The 14,577-nt window shown below is 41.5% G+C and overlaps 1 protein-coding gene across 2 annotated transcripts in view; it reads right to left on the bottom strand.

The window, feature by feature from the left end:
• Positions 1-14,577, bottom strand: part of CLTC (clathrin heavy chain) — a 70,672-nt gene that overhangs the window by 36,631 nt on the left and 19,464 nt on the right. For both annotated transcript variants that reach the window (XM_066634897.1, XM_066634898.1), the window contains exons 2-5: positions 7,432-7,639; positions 2,640-2,908; positions 1,661-1,822; positions 888-1,001 (exon numbers count right to left, since the gene is read on the bottom strand). In XM_066634897.1, the coding sequence (XP_066490994.1) occupies positions 888-1,001; positions 1,661-1,822; positions 2,640-2,908; positions 7,432-7,639 (753 nt within the window). The remainder of the gene's footprint in view (positions 1-887; positions 1,002-1,660; positions 1,823-2,639; positions 2,909-7,431; positions 7,640-14,577) is intronic.

Genomic DNA, 14,577 nt, shown 5'->3' with positions numbered 1-14,577 from the left:
ACAGGGGTAAACTACTGACAGGTTTCTCATACTTTAAAGAATTAGGCATAGATGCAACTTTGGAATGGTGGTTCTTATCTTCAGCAAGGACAAGAACAACAATCCTTACTCATCCCAGCATAACATCTCTCCCAGTGGCTAGTGTCTTTCTTGCACTTTTAAAGTTATAAGCCCTCTAGGAAAGGGATTTTTCCCCCCAGTTTTGACACATAAAATCTGAACAGCTGCAAAACAGCTATTCATAAAGTCTTTGGCCAGCACCAGACAAATAAGTAGATATCAAGCAACCATCCCTGGTATAACATTCCATAGATAGGGTTCTATAGCTATGTATGTGCCAAGGAAAGATGAATGTCCCTTATTTACAAGTTAAATTTAAAGTCAGTCATCTCATTTTGCCTATTTCTTTTTGCAAGCAATGGGGAAGAAAGAGCAAGAAACCATTAGCAATCTTACTCAACCATTCCTCTGGTTTGTGATAGATACTGCCCATTTACATTTTAAGTAGTTCTTTAGAGCTTTTTTTTTTAGAGCCACAGGATACTGTGCTGTTCACCCCATACTGCCACTCCTTGTGCTCCCAACACAATCCCATGGCTCACATAACATTCTTTTGTTACTGCATTTGAGTTGTTAGTGTGCAAGTGTCAGGCAGCAGAGCAAGCTCAGTGAAGCAACCAGCTACCCCCATGCTCTTCTAAAAGCCAAAAATATCTGAACTTTTGTTCTATAAAAGGGAAGGCTAATCAGCAATTAAAGACAGCTTACAATGCTAAATCCAAGGCTTGCCTGTGTCTCTTAGGCTGCTCCATTCTTTAGTGTTTTGAAATTCCTTTAAAAACTCAAATTCATCCAAATTCACCCCCTGCCCCAGTACTGCACCATACCTGCATTGCTACTGGAAAGTCATTCTGTGCTTCAGGTGGGAAGAAGACATCAACAGCTTTCTTGGGGAATGGCTGGTTTCCCGTTGGAGGTGTGCCGACTTCAATGATATGCAACTGTATGGGAAGTGATTGGATTACATCTTTATCTTCCTTAGTAACAAGCACATGGACTTCCATTCAAGTCTTCTAACTCAGAAGGCAGCCGGAAATATCAATAAATCAAACAAAACTGCTTTGTGAACTTTTCGTTGAAAAGCGTATATAAATACTGTTAATAATAATAATAAAAAACAGGCATCCCACTATTCCAAAGCGCCAGGCTGTAGCTCTGTCTACATTGGACTGTGGCCAAGGCAACATGTACAATCAGTCCAAAAGCAGGCAGAATTAGCCAGGCCACCATCTTCTCCATTGAGAAGTCTGTGGCTCCTGCATCTCTCCAATATGCTTCAGAAAAGTGTTCTCATCTGAAATCACTATGGCTTCTTTCCCAAGCCTGGCAGTTAACCCTCTTACATCCCATCCTTGGTACCTTGTATCTCTATCTTCCTGTGTTCAGCAAGAGACCTCTGAAAAAGAAGCTTCTCATTCACACAGACATACTGCCCATCAAGTATTCCAAAGTAGTGACAATTTGCTACTTGCTGTATTACGGGAGAGGAGACCACGTTTTTCAAAGTTAAGCATTTCAGTTTAACCTATAAAAAGGCAAGTTTCAGGACAAGAAAGATCATCCTTCCTTGCATAGTAGGAGAGAAAAATCAAAGGCTTACCTTGCCTCCAGCTTGTCCTCTCACTGCAAAACAGAAGAGGGTGGATTCTTCAGCATTGCCTTCCATCTTGAATTGTGCAAAGCTAGCTGCATGACCCTCAATTGGCTGGGATACTTTCCTATCTACCGAATACAGCTGCATGGCTCCTACTACACGGTTTTGCTTAAGAAAACACAAGGAAAGTTTTTTAATGATCACCACAATCTTAGGTAACAGTTTAAACAAACAGGTTTAAGCAGGGTAAAGAGTAAAAATGCTGTGATGAAGCAGAGGGTGCTATTGTGTTCTAAAGTAGAAAACTACATGATTTCCTTAAGGAGAAACCAAAGTGCTTCAGATTTTGGAATGTTTGCATATACATAATGAGATAACTTGGGGATGGGACCCAAATCTAATTTATCTATACACCTTATACATATAGCCTGAAGGTAATTTTATACAATTTTTAATTGGGCATGAAACAAATGTGTACACTGAACCATCAGGAAGCAAAAGTATAGCTATCTCAGCCACCCATATGGACTACATATTAAAGCTGAAGTGGGGCTGGGAAGGTCCCTTTAGGGGATGCTGAATAAACTGTTGGGTGCCTGCGTTTTGACTGAACACATCAGGTCAAGTATTTTGTAATGGAATTTTCCATTGCTGGCATCAAACTGGCAAGCAAAATGTTTTAGATCTTCAGATTAGGGACGCTGAATCTGTACTACCAAGGGGCTTCTTTGCTGTGGCATTGAGGAATGTTCCCATCACACTGAATCTAGCAAAATTCCACCCATGGTTTAGCCATCTTCACTGAGCCACATTAATTCTGCCAAGAGAAATAGCAAGGTTTTGCTAGAACAGTGCCAAGAGGATCAAGGTGGTCTTCAAAGAGAAGGCAGTAAGTAACTGACCAGGAATCTAACAACTTGTAATCAGTATTATAGTAGATGGCAGACAAAGCAATGCCTGGAAAGTTTAAAATATACAGTATTACCTGTGCAGATATACCAGTCAAAAGAAGCCATTTCTGCTTGGCATCTGTTCGGTAGTTGATGATCTGGCAGCCTGCAAGACTAGAATGGCGGTCAAACATTTTCACTGGCTGAGACTCTCCTTCCATGCTCCAGTGGTACACAGCATTGTCAGTGACCAGTGCAACCGTGTTCAGAGAGATCCACTTCCAAAACGTGACATCGTCAGTCATGGTATGAGCTTTCATTTTGCTCTTCATTTCAATATTAAAGATCTGGAGGGTCTTCCCAGCTGAAAACAAATGCCAACTCAGTCAGCAGATGTTATTAGCAGTGGTCATCCATCCAAAAGGGCCCAATGAGCAGTCAGAATGTTGGAGCTGCACTACAGGGTTAACTTTACCAGCCATATCCCAAAAAGATCATGCATTGTTTGGCTGCAAATTCCCTAATGATCAGACAACTTCTGAATCCCATACCATCTTCTCTACTGTCACATCTAGTACTCCAATAGAACCAATTGTCAAACTGGTCAGGACGTCACAGCAGGTACTGCACACTGAGCTTTGTTCATAAGCAGAATCAAGGTATTTGACACTTGTCATGCTAGGTTACTCACCCTTAAGTAGCAGCGACTGCAAGTCTCACTTGAGAAATAAAAGTACACCAAGGCATACAATGGCATTGCTATATACATATTATGACTGTATCTAGTACAAGTACAGAAAGAACACAAGACAGTTTCCACAAAAATGGGAAACAGTAGTCACAAAAGTGGACACTTTGTTAGGTTGGTAGGTAGCTTGGTTTTCAAATGAACCAAAGCCTTAACAAAGTTTCTTTGCTGTTGCATACTGCTGACTAGCGTGCACTACACAGGGGTGTGTTAAGATGAGAACACAATGACAACCAGGCAGGCAGGGCAAAAGAGCAAGAGAAAGGGGAAGTGGTGCTTCAAGTCAAAGGAAGAGAGTGAGTAATTGCATATTGGAAGTTGATCATGCTACTGCCTATGTCATCCTTACTGGAAGTAAAGAATCTATGTGGTACTGGTGATAGAACAAATCTTGGGACACTGAGACCTGGGTTCAAGTCACTGCTCAACCATGAAGCAGAATGGACAGCCTTTTGCATTTCAACATGCATCTGCTTAACATACCTCACAGAGCTACTGAAATAAAAATGGCCCGAACACCTCTGCCGAGCACAGCCAAGAGACACAAGAGGGGGGCAAGAAGGCAGCTACAATTGTTGCTTAGTGAGAATTCTGACAGTTTTCAAATATAATCATACATGGCCCAATGTATGGAGCTGGTTATTATTGGTTGGCAACCTTCAGTCTCGAAAGACTATGGTATAAGCCTACAGCACCCGGTATTCCCAGGCGGTCTCCCATCCAAGTACGAACCAGGCCTGACCCTGCTTAGCTTCCAAGATCAGACAAGATTGGGCATGTGCAGGGTAACAGGAGCAAATTGTAGCTAAAGTGTATTATGAATTCTATACAACCCTTCCTGTATATCAAGATGAAATCTAGGTGTATGCTAGCTCACATTTTTCCTAAGCTAGGTTCAAAATAGAAACAGAAAAGAGAAAGGAAACAGGGCCACACAGCATGTTTTGAAGTAGCCAAGAGAGGTTTATGGAACATGAACAATCCACTTTCACCCTAGTACTAGCCATAAGGAGTGGCTCATTCAGCAACATTTACTTAACAAGAGGCTAACTTTACATTTTGGGCCCTAGCCCAGGCATGATACATGAGGCAGGGCCTCCTCAGTAACTGTCCTGCACCCCAGAGAAGCCTACCTGCCATTCTGAGAACTAGTGGATACAAGTAGCAACAACAGGAGCAAGTAGGCTAGAAGCAAATGTGTCAGACTTCATCAGGTTAACAAATTGAAGAGGAGGGGATACAAACTACAAGTAGTTTCAAAGACATTACTAGCTTCACATATTGACACAATCTTTACTGCAAGGGCACACAAAGCACAGAAGCTATGCAAGTCAGACTATTCAAAGCCATTAAGAACCAAGTTTCAGGGTTAAAGGCTAAGCTACAAGTCCACCTAGACACTGTATTTCATTCTCCCCAGAGCTTGGGTTCAAGTTAAGCCTTTTAAGGTAACAGGTTAGACCAACTATCAAGTGGTCTGGGGGAAGAGAAAACCCAAGACTACTTCATTAACATTCAATCTCACTTTCAAATGCTATACCTTCCACTAGAGGATCTTGAAACTTAGGGTGGTAGTAACCTAAGATATTTTAAAGACAGACTATGGTTTCATTTTTGTCCCACACTACTTGCAGAGAACATGAAAAGCAAAAAATACAGCCAGATATGAAATTGTAGAAGTCTCAGTCCTGTTTATAAAAAGCCCAATGCATTTCCAAGTTCAATGCATTCAACCAAGCACATTTTACAGCTCTATATAGAGATACTTACAAGTCCACTACTAAAGAGCACTTGTGTTTTGAGGAGTTATGAAAAAAGGTTATCAGTGAAAGAGCATAGGTCCATGCCTACTCCTCCACCTTAATTATTCAGAGATGTGCCCCGTTAAGCCTTTAAGCTGGTAAGCCTGTCTGCATTCTCTTTTCATAAAACAGGACAAAAACAGATACAATTTGAAATGGAAGTAACTCACCATCTGCACACACAAGAAAGCATTAAGAAGTGTGACAAAAGTGATACAACATTAAAGCCATCAGAAAAAAAGGAAGCTATTTAATGAGACAGTTTGAGAGATCAGTATAAGAGTTTAGTTTCTATACCAGGGAAGGAACAGAGGTTTTAGTAAAGACATGTGAGCAGTGTTTTTAAGCACTGTAGTTTGAATGCTTAAGGGAGGGCAATTAATGACTATCTAGAGTACAGTTTGAGCTGGGATTTGTGTATGATTTTTCCTACCTAGGCCTATTTTTACTAGTTTATTGTGCAACAGGTGAGATGCTGTGGCACAATTTGCTATATCCTTATGAACTCATCCAGGGCAGGAGGTCTGGTCTAGAGGGTAGAGCCTCCATTTGCCTGAAGATTAACATCCACAAGGTCGGCAGTTCGAGGCCACCGGCACCGTGCGACCTTGAAGCAGCTGGCAAGCTGCAGCTGAGCTGTTCCATCTGCTCGGAGCGTGGGAGGATGGAGGCCAGAATGTTAAACCAGATCGGAGCGTAACATCTTGAATGTGGTGGTTCTTGAAAGAGAGAACCTTCTTTCAATTTGTAAAAATCCCTGCGTGGATTTAATAAGCCTGCCTGTGTAAACCGCCTTGAATAAAGTCTTGAATAAAGACCAAGAAAGGCGGTATATAAATACTGTATATTATTATATTATTATATTATCCGACAGGAACATGCAAATGGAGGTGCAAGGAAGTCTGTGGGCCCTCTTAAATAAGACCTGCAGAGCCACAGTTAATTTGCATAGGGAAATAAATGCCATTTGCACATCACTCTATTTGACATATGCTATGCTATACAGCAGAAGCATTTAATATTCTTATTCAGAAATCACTTTAAAATAACATTTATGAAAGACTAGTGTTATTTAAAGGTCATTTTAAAGGGGTTCAGGCATACAACCAAACAGAGTCTTTAAAACATACAATTCTGAAAGCAGGTATATGCACATCAGGGGAGTGCAGATCCTCTACTGCAGAAAATCCACAATTGCCTCTGCTTGACACACAAAGTGATCTTGCCCAGTAACCCTGGATCCCAACTAGACCTCTATATTTTATCTTGTAGCACTTTTGCCATCTCATGCTCAAGTTTCTGAAGGATAAGGAGAACAGTATCCTCTTCTGCAGTGTAAGCCAATGTTCAGGATTTTAACATCGTCCCATAAGCTCCATGTTCCTGTTATATGGAAATCTAAAGAGGTCTTTTCAGAAAGCTACTTTGCAGAGTGCAGTAATCCTAGATTTGTACTCTTCTGGTAACAAAACATGTCCAAATGAATGAGTCCTCTCAGAGCCATTTCAGGTACTTCCTGGGACAGTGTTCTACATCTATATTGCAAATAGGGCAACCAATACTTACTAGCCTGTTTTGCTACATTAGTTATCTGTTACCCAAATTTATAGCCTGCCTGACTGGTTTCCTGGGAGGCAATTCACACAAAGATCCTTGTTCAGTCTTTGGGATATTTACAAGCCTTTCTGATGTACTAGACTGCCTTCAGTATGTGGGATTTTTTTTTTAAAGATAAGGTTAGCTGTTTCCTTGACCATTATATGGGTAAGGGGGAAGGTAGCAGAGTGGAATGGTTCATGGGATGAAACAGAGGTCACCGCTATATGCCCTTGAAGTGGGAAGTTTTAATATGTCACTTATGGCTCTAATCTGTATTGCCATCCTGCTGCTACAAGTAGCTAAGAGACTCATTTTCAACTGCTCCAGCTACAAACAAACCTCACTCAGATTTCTGTGGCAGTCTATTCTTGTATTATAGTTATTAAATCTACTTCAAAATCTGTACTGTATTCTGAACTACTTTGAGAGATGTTGTAAAGCAGTATACATGTCTTGTAAAATAAGCTAGTCTTGTACTGACAAAATCATCAAGGAGTTACCAGCTATAATTATGGTTAACCTATAGTTCTCAAACAGTATCATGCAGGGCAAGTTACAGCTTTTCATCGTTTAGGAAAAAAATTTGAGTAACCTTTATTAAAGTGGCTTTCTAGGCTCTGGGTGGAAAGAGAAATCCGTGCACCTTTTACATTACAACCCACCCCCCCCCCAACACATCAAAAATTGAACTCTTGAAATACATTCAATTCCACAAGTATTAAAAAGTGTTTTCCATACCTTTCAGTGCAATGACCTTGCTGGCAGGGTTCATGATAGCACTGTCAGCTGAAATCGGCCGGCGAATGGGGTTGCTGGGGTCATTCATGTCGATGATAACGACTTGGGCCTGTTCTCCCACCTTCTCTCTTATGCAGATAAATTTGTCAGACTCCATGGTAAGAGTACTGAAGCCAATGTTTGCTGGGTTAATGCCCAGGTTCTGGAGCTGGTAAAGAAAAGTTGTTCAAAATCACTCTCACACTCTGAAAATTGTTCACACACCCACCTACCTTACAATAGTCCTTCTCTTGTCAATTGTCCAATACCATACCATACTTTGCTGCTTTGGAATTTTAGGCCTTCCCACTGGAAATTCCAACTCACTCCATCCTACACTACAGACACAATTTAGAGACAGTTTAAATACACATATGCCCCACCCCAACAAATCCTCCACACCCACCCACGTCCCCAGCAAAAGTGCTCTTCAATATTAACAGGCTGTTCTCCAACCCACAAATGCTTCAACAATCTTGAGGGAATCCAGTTTTGACATAGAGTTAATGGTTCTATCAACCATCAGTTTCATGCATACTCCAAAAACAGTAGGCTGGGGCTTCCACATGGAAGTCATCATGTTAGCTACACTTGGAAGTGGACCAGTTCCAGACAACATATTATGCAAACCAGACCTTGTTATCAGCTTGAGAGGTCTTCAAAGAGGCTAGGCTGGTACCCAACAACAGTCAAATCATGCCGCACTACTTTTTGTATTAAGTTTCAGAGTCTTACAGTTTGAACAGTAGCCAGGGTCCTACAGGTGGTAAGTTCTGTCCCCAACTTGGAGCAGTTGCTTTGGACAAGCCGAACCCCCATCTTAAGCAGTTGCCTTTGGTCTCCCACATTTTTACCTGCTCTTTTGTCTCAACACTCCCTTTCTCAATCCCACCACCTTTCAAATCAAAGGGTATACAGTTGCCATGCCACTCTGACCCAACTTTCTGTCTGGCCTGGAAAGAAGTAGAATGACTCTAGTAGTACAAGTTGACTAGCCATCATTGAGTGGGAAAAGAACCATGGCTGCTCCCCCACCCATCCTCTTACCCACTGGGATCTTTAAAAGTAGGCTCCATGTCCTACAAAGACATGCCAATCCTACTACTGGAACATCTCTTCAACTGGGAGGTGCCAGAAACATATCCTGGAATCTCTAGCATGCAGAGCACAGTGCACTATTACTCCTCTGCATTTAAATCTCAACTCTGCTAATCATGACCTTGAGCAAGCCAATATGTACTTTCATTTTCCGGATCACCAAACTGAAATGGCAGTAACCTATGTAAAGGTGAGACAGCTTTCACTTTCAAAGTGTGAGTAAAGTTCTATATACTAGCAGTGGTGCAGATGGATGCCCAGGACCAAATACATCCAAAGGCCGTCTTCCACTTGAACATGTTCTACAGCTGCTGGTTTATCAGCACATGGTAAAGGAGGACCTAGGAATTGTGTAAAGCTAGTCAGTTTTTTTTTCCAAATCTTATTTTCCCAGGGCTTCTTTCTGGAGAACAGCAAAGACAACTTCCCTGAAAGGGGCTATTTGCCTGCCACTAACTAATCTTCATCTGCATTTCAACCACAAGAAAAAATATGTCATGCTCTAGGTGTGTTCTTAGTGTACATGAGACTAGGAGAACCAACATTCTACACAAACCAAGTTGTTCACCACAGAAGACAATGCATTTATACACTGTTTTTAAACCAAGTTCTTAAAGCACTTTACAAAAGAGGAACGAGAAGGTTTCTGTCCCAAAGTTCTCCATCTATGGAAAACAAGAAGCACAGGTAGTGAAAAGGGAAGAGAAATTACACATTCACATCTGGATAAGAGGAAGGGATCATTTTCACCTTCATAGGCAACCTGCTGAAGGGGAAGGGGCATCCAGAGAAAGGAATTTCACGTCCATTGGGGAAATGGCTCACTTCACCCGATCCTAGATGAAAGAAATGCAGTTCCTTCAATCTCTTCCTTGGATGTAAACCATTGAACACAATGGCATTTGAGGTGGTAGCACAGGTTATTAGGCCATATTTCACCAATGCCATATGCCAGGCTTTGTGTCAAGTACTTGATTCCATTTTGTAGAACAAGCAGGTACCAACACATCGTTAATGTAAAATGAAACATTTAGTATCTAGAAAAGCTAAGCTGACATCCTGCCAGTAACACAGAAGGGTTGCAGAAGGATTGGGCAAGCAGCCTAAGAACAGGGACATCTGAGCAACCCATGCTGAACCATCAAGGGAACACATCAAGATTTACATATTGGTAGATACAGACTCTGCATTCAATTCTTAGCTGAGCCATTCACCTATATGCAGTTCTTTAAGGATACATTTGATCATGATCCAAGTACTAGTTGAGTTCAAAATCTATTCTAGCTTTTCCAGTTAACACTTGCCACTGTGCCAAATGAGATCCCAGAACACCAATAAAGCCCAACTATGGTAAATTGAGTTATTGCCTGGTGAATGACAAGTTAAGACTGCCAGCTAAGCAGTGTGGTCAGACAGCTCAGTATCTTGAATCCCAATATATTCAGAAACTGAACAGAGCCAGTATAAGTCTATAGGTTCTCCAAACTAGACAAGGTTGAAAGCAAAGCACAAACCTGCAGCTTGAGATCTCCAAGGCTAGCACTGAGCTGAAGGAATCCTCTTCCCCCAGTGTTTTGCCAGATTCCCAGTCCAAGCTCCACCTGGAGAATTATGCCTACTTTAAGCTAATTAGCTCCCCTTCTTTCCTCAAAAATGACCCTAGTTCTGCCCAGCAGCACTGCTGGACCCCTCAACCAGGGTGGCTCGCTTGTTCCACCTACAGAGGTCCTCCTTCCTCCCCTCTCCTGCCAGCAGCACCTCCCGCCACTACAGCAGCACATTGGTCCTCCGCAGGTCTTGGGCATGGCAGCCAAACACCAATCTCAGTGTCTCCAGCAGTCTGTTCCAGCAGTCTCCAAAGTCCATTCACCAATCATTCCAGCCACAGTTCCCGTAATCCATTAGCCATCAGTTCCTCAGTCCATTAATCCAGTCTCTCCTTCTGCTACCCACACCCAACTCTCTATCAGGTGCTTTTATGCCTGAGGGCCCTATTGCCTTCAAATTGCTGCAGCTGTGCAGCACACCCTCTGCTGAATGCCCAGGCCTTACCCTTAAAGGGGCCACTGCTGACACATCCTACCTCCTCACCAGATCTTCCACAATTCCAATACACCCCTTTAGAAATTTAATGTGGTACAAGGCCACATTCTGCAGTGTAAAACAGTTGTCAGCTCTTGCTGCAGTTTGATGCCCATGGACAAATGCTGTTTCCATGCAATTTTGAAACTTGGAATCAACAGAAACCAATGCACAAACATGGCAAAATGTACTACTGGGACACAGTTCACAGATCTCGTCACAGCCTATGGAAGCTGGGCAAGTAAATGAAAAGGCTCAAGAGGCCTCCTGATCCAGAATGGAAGAGATGGTACTACTGATACAGTAGTCACTGACAGACTAAAATCACTACTGGAATCAAATGCAGAGGTTGGAATCAAAGAAGGTCAAGCAGCAAACACGTTCACTGCATTATCTGTCCTAAAAATATACCCCAGGACCCTTTGCAGTTACTGCTCTGCTAAGGAACTTCAGGACAATGTGGAAAGTGCTCCTTAAAGGTAGACAATGTGAAAGACACTGCTATAAATTAACCCTGTTATGCAATTATGTTATTGACATTTACCAGGCAAACCATCCATGGTTGTGAAGGACCTTCCAGATCTTGGATAATGATCCTAGTATCATTTCATAGAGGTGGAGCTCAAAAGTCATATACAGCAATTAATAAGGAAGTCACATTTTACTGTTTCAACTTGATTTACTTACAGATTAAGGAAATTTAGAGAGGATAAAATGGCATGAATAGTACACTGTGAAAGTTCAGAGTTTAAGATACCATTGCAATTTGGATGAGTGGGACTAGATTCAAATACCCACTGAGCTCAATGCTACCCAAAAAAACTGTAGAGTTCATCACTATCTCAGCCTACTCTACCTCATAGGGTTGTTGCATTTAAGTGGGGGATACCCCCCATGTATATCATCTAGAGATCCATGGAGAAAGAACAAGATATAAAATGTGAGATTGTAGCATGTGAAGCCAAACCAACAACTTCTGAAGGGGCTCTTCTACAGTGTTCCTCTTACAACACTATGCATTTTCAGTTCCTTATTTGTGGAATAGGATAGTCACCTACCAAGGAAGAATGATTCATTCATCCTCTATCAGATAAGGGGGTGGAGACTAGAAGCAAATGTTTTGCAAGAGCCAGCAATTTTTCCCCCTTTAGCTGAACAGGCAAATATTTTACCCTTAAGATTAGGGCTTAAAACCATAATTCTTTAAAGAAATTTCTGCAGAGGACATTTGGACATGGAAGGGTGTGAATCCATTGAGCATCCTACCATTATCAGTGCACTTTCATGTGCCTCAACTAAAGGCTCCACCTTCCCTAATTCTGTTTTGTTGTTCCTTGTAGCCTCTGATAAAAGCAGGGTGTGTCACAGTTCATTTCTCTTCCTCAACTGCTGCAAAGTTCTAGGGTAACTAACATAGTAGAACAGCCAAAGGCTTCAGTAAGCAAGGTTATTTGGGGATTTGCCTTCCTTGACAGATCAACTCAAACCCTCTATTTCATGCTGTTAAGTTTAGAGTTAGATCAACTGTTTATGGGACAGCACTGAGACAAGTACTTTTAATACTTACTATAGAGGAGCCAAACAGGCACAAAGCCCACCTCTGATGTACAAATGGCTTTGGGAAAGTGATTCAACCCTTAACTCTCTCACTAGTGAATGCTAAAATACAAGTAGTCTACAATTATATCACTGACCTACAGCAGAATCCAATAAAGATAAGTGAAATATAGCACACTAGAGGCCTTTTACTCATCTCCAAATAAAGACAACATCAACTCTGTTATACTCTCTCTCACACACACACATTTCATCTTCTCACTGCTAAGAGTGGGAGGAGAAGATGGCTTCCTATCACAGCATCATACAGAATGCAGTTGCCCTTATTCCAATCTATACAGAAACCTGACCAATTGCACAAACTGGAATTGTCACTGGATCTGCATGTTAAAGAAGTTCATGCTGTATTTGTAACACAAGGACAGTTATGTTCATAACTACATAGCACTTCACAAGTGAAATTAAAATGCAAGGCACTTCTGTCCACATTATGCGTGCCTTTACCGTGTATCTTATTTCCATAGCCCTTCTGCAGATTGATTTTTAAAGTAAGATAAACCACTATGTCTCTGAAACTAACTACCCACCACTGAAAAGTCCATCTCAGTCAGAAGTGTCCAAACCAGAGCAATACTTCCACAAGTTAAAACATGCATGCCTTCACCAAACTGGTGAATCCAAAACTACAGCAGCTACAAGATGCCTGCCTATAAAAAGGGGAAATGCAAAAAATACCATCTTTTGAAGTAGAGGGCTGCACTGGATCTTCTAGCTCCCATCTCAGCTTTTAAGTCAGCCCAGCAAATGTCAAATTTGCATCAAATTCATGAAGTTTAACATGAAGTTTATTTGAAACCTGATGGAGATTCTCAGCCACCACATTCCCAAGCAACTAAGTAGCCATGAAGGTTTAACATAAGCTCCCATTTGTATCCCAAGGAGAAATGTTAGTTTAGCAGTCTGGGCAAATCAAGCCTAAGGTAGCATCATTAAATTTCTGGTCAAGCACATATTTAACTAGGTTCTCCACATCCAAACCCAAACAGCACTACAACCACATAACTTGGTTTTTAAGACTAGCAAGGCTTCTCAGAATTCAGAGAGTTTCACATGCAAGGATGCCTTCAGGCGGTGTTGCACTGACCAGTTCAGTATGACACAAAAAAGTGAACTACAATTCATACACTGCTACGCCTCGAATTGTTTCAGCTCCCCACAGAAGTCTAACTGTACCATCAAGTTCTGTTTTAAAGCCACACCTTTGTAAGTAACCATTCACAAGCTATTAGTAATGCACCACTCCCTTACTATAGGTACAGTGCCAACCTAGTACAGTACTGCTATCTAATTGCCAATAGCAGACTAGGAAAGAGATTGCCTACACACTTACAGTTCCAGTTTCTTTGCACTCTTGCTTCCAACTTCAACATGCCAACCACCAAACTCCAGTTACATGCAGTTTGAAGAATTCCCAGCTATGCTACAATACCTGCTATAAATTCTTCCACTATACTTTAGGGACACAGACACACTGTGTACCTCCCAGGATCACACTGAATCCCCTAAGGATATTGGGAGTCACTTCTTGGTCAAACGTCAAGAACTCCAGTATCCCTGTCTACTTTTCACAAGTCATTTTACATTAGTACAGTCTTGTTAAAGGTAGTTCTTCATTTTTGGACTTTCTCTGTTCCAAACATATTTCAGCTGCTGTCTTCCTTCTACTTCTTGTACCTTTCCTGCTCCACTTCACACTAAAAGTAGTATACTAAACCCGCAATTTAGCAGAGTTTGGAAATAATGGATGTTGTCTGCTTCAAAAAGAACTAGTCATTTATGTTGTGTGCACTGTCACAAAATCATTCAGATTTAATGGAATCCCCCTTCCCCCACATTAGCCTGTTAAACCAAGGATTCATTGTATTGCTTTAGGCCTGGTCATTGGTGAAGAACTAAACAGAGGAGCCAGATGTTGTTCCTGTTTCACTGAAACTTCATCTGACACAGAGCTATGGGTAGGCCCTGAGTCACTGAAGATATAATTCCAGGAATCCCTTAACCATACCAGAGGCCAGGACAGGTACCCAAATTGCACAGCCACTCTACACAATAAGGGCCATCTACCTGCCTTAATCACAGTGAAGTGAATTTTTATTACTGATGTTATCCTTAACCAGCAACAGGAACAAGACAACAAGGCAACACAAATTCTGGAGACCACTAGTAGTAAAGAGCTTCAGTGTTACATCTGTACCAGCATCCAACATTTGTTCTTTTCAAATTTTACTCCCATGGTTAAGAAGTTAATGCCAACCTAAGTAGACACTAGACTACAAAACTTAAAACAATGTTTTTTAAAATATCACTGGC

Source organism: Tiliqua scincoides, chromosome 8 (genome assembly GCF_035046505.1).
Source record: "Tiliqua scincoides isolate rTilSci1 chromosome 8, rTilSci1.hap2, whole genome shotgun sequence".
In the NCBI taxonomy this organism is placed as follows: domain Eukaryota; kingdom Metazoa; phylum Chordata; class Lepidosauria; order Squamata; family Scincidae; genus Tiliqua; species Tiliqua scincoides.
The sequence above is the reverse complement of the archived record's forward strand: the minus strand, read 5'-3'. Positions and strand labels throughout refer to the sequence as shown.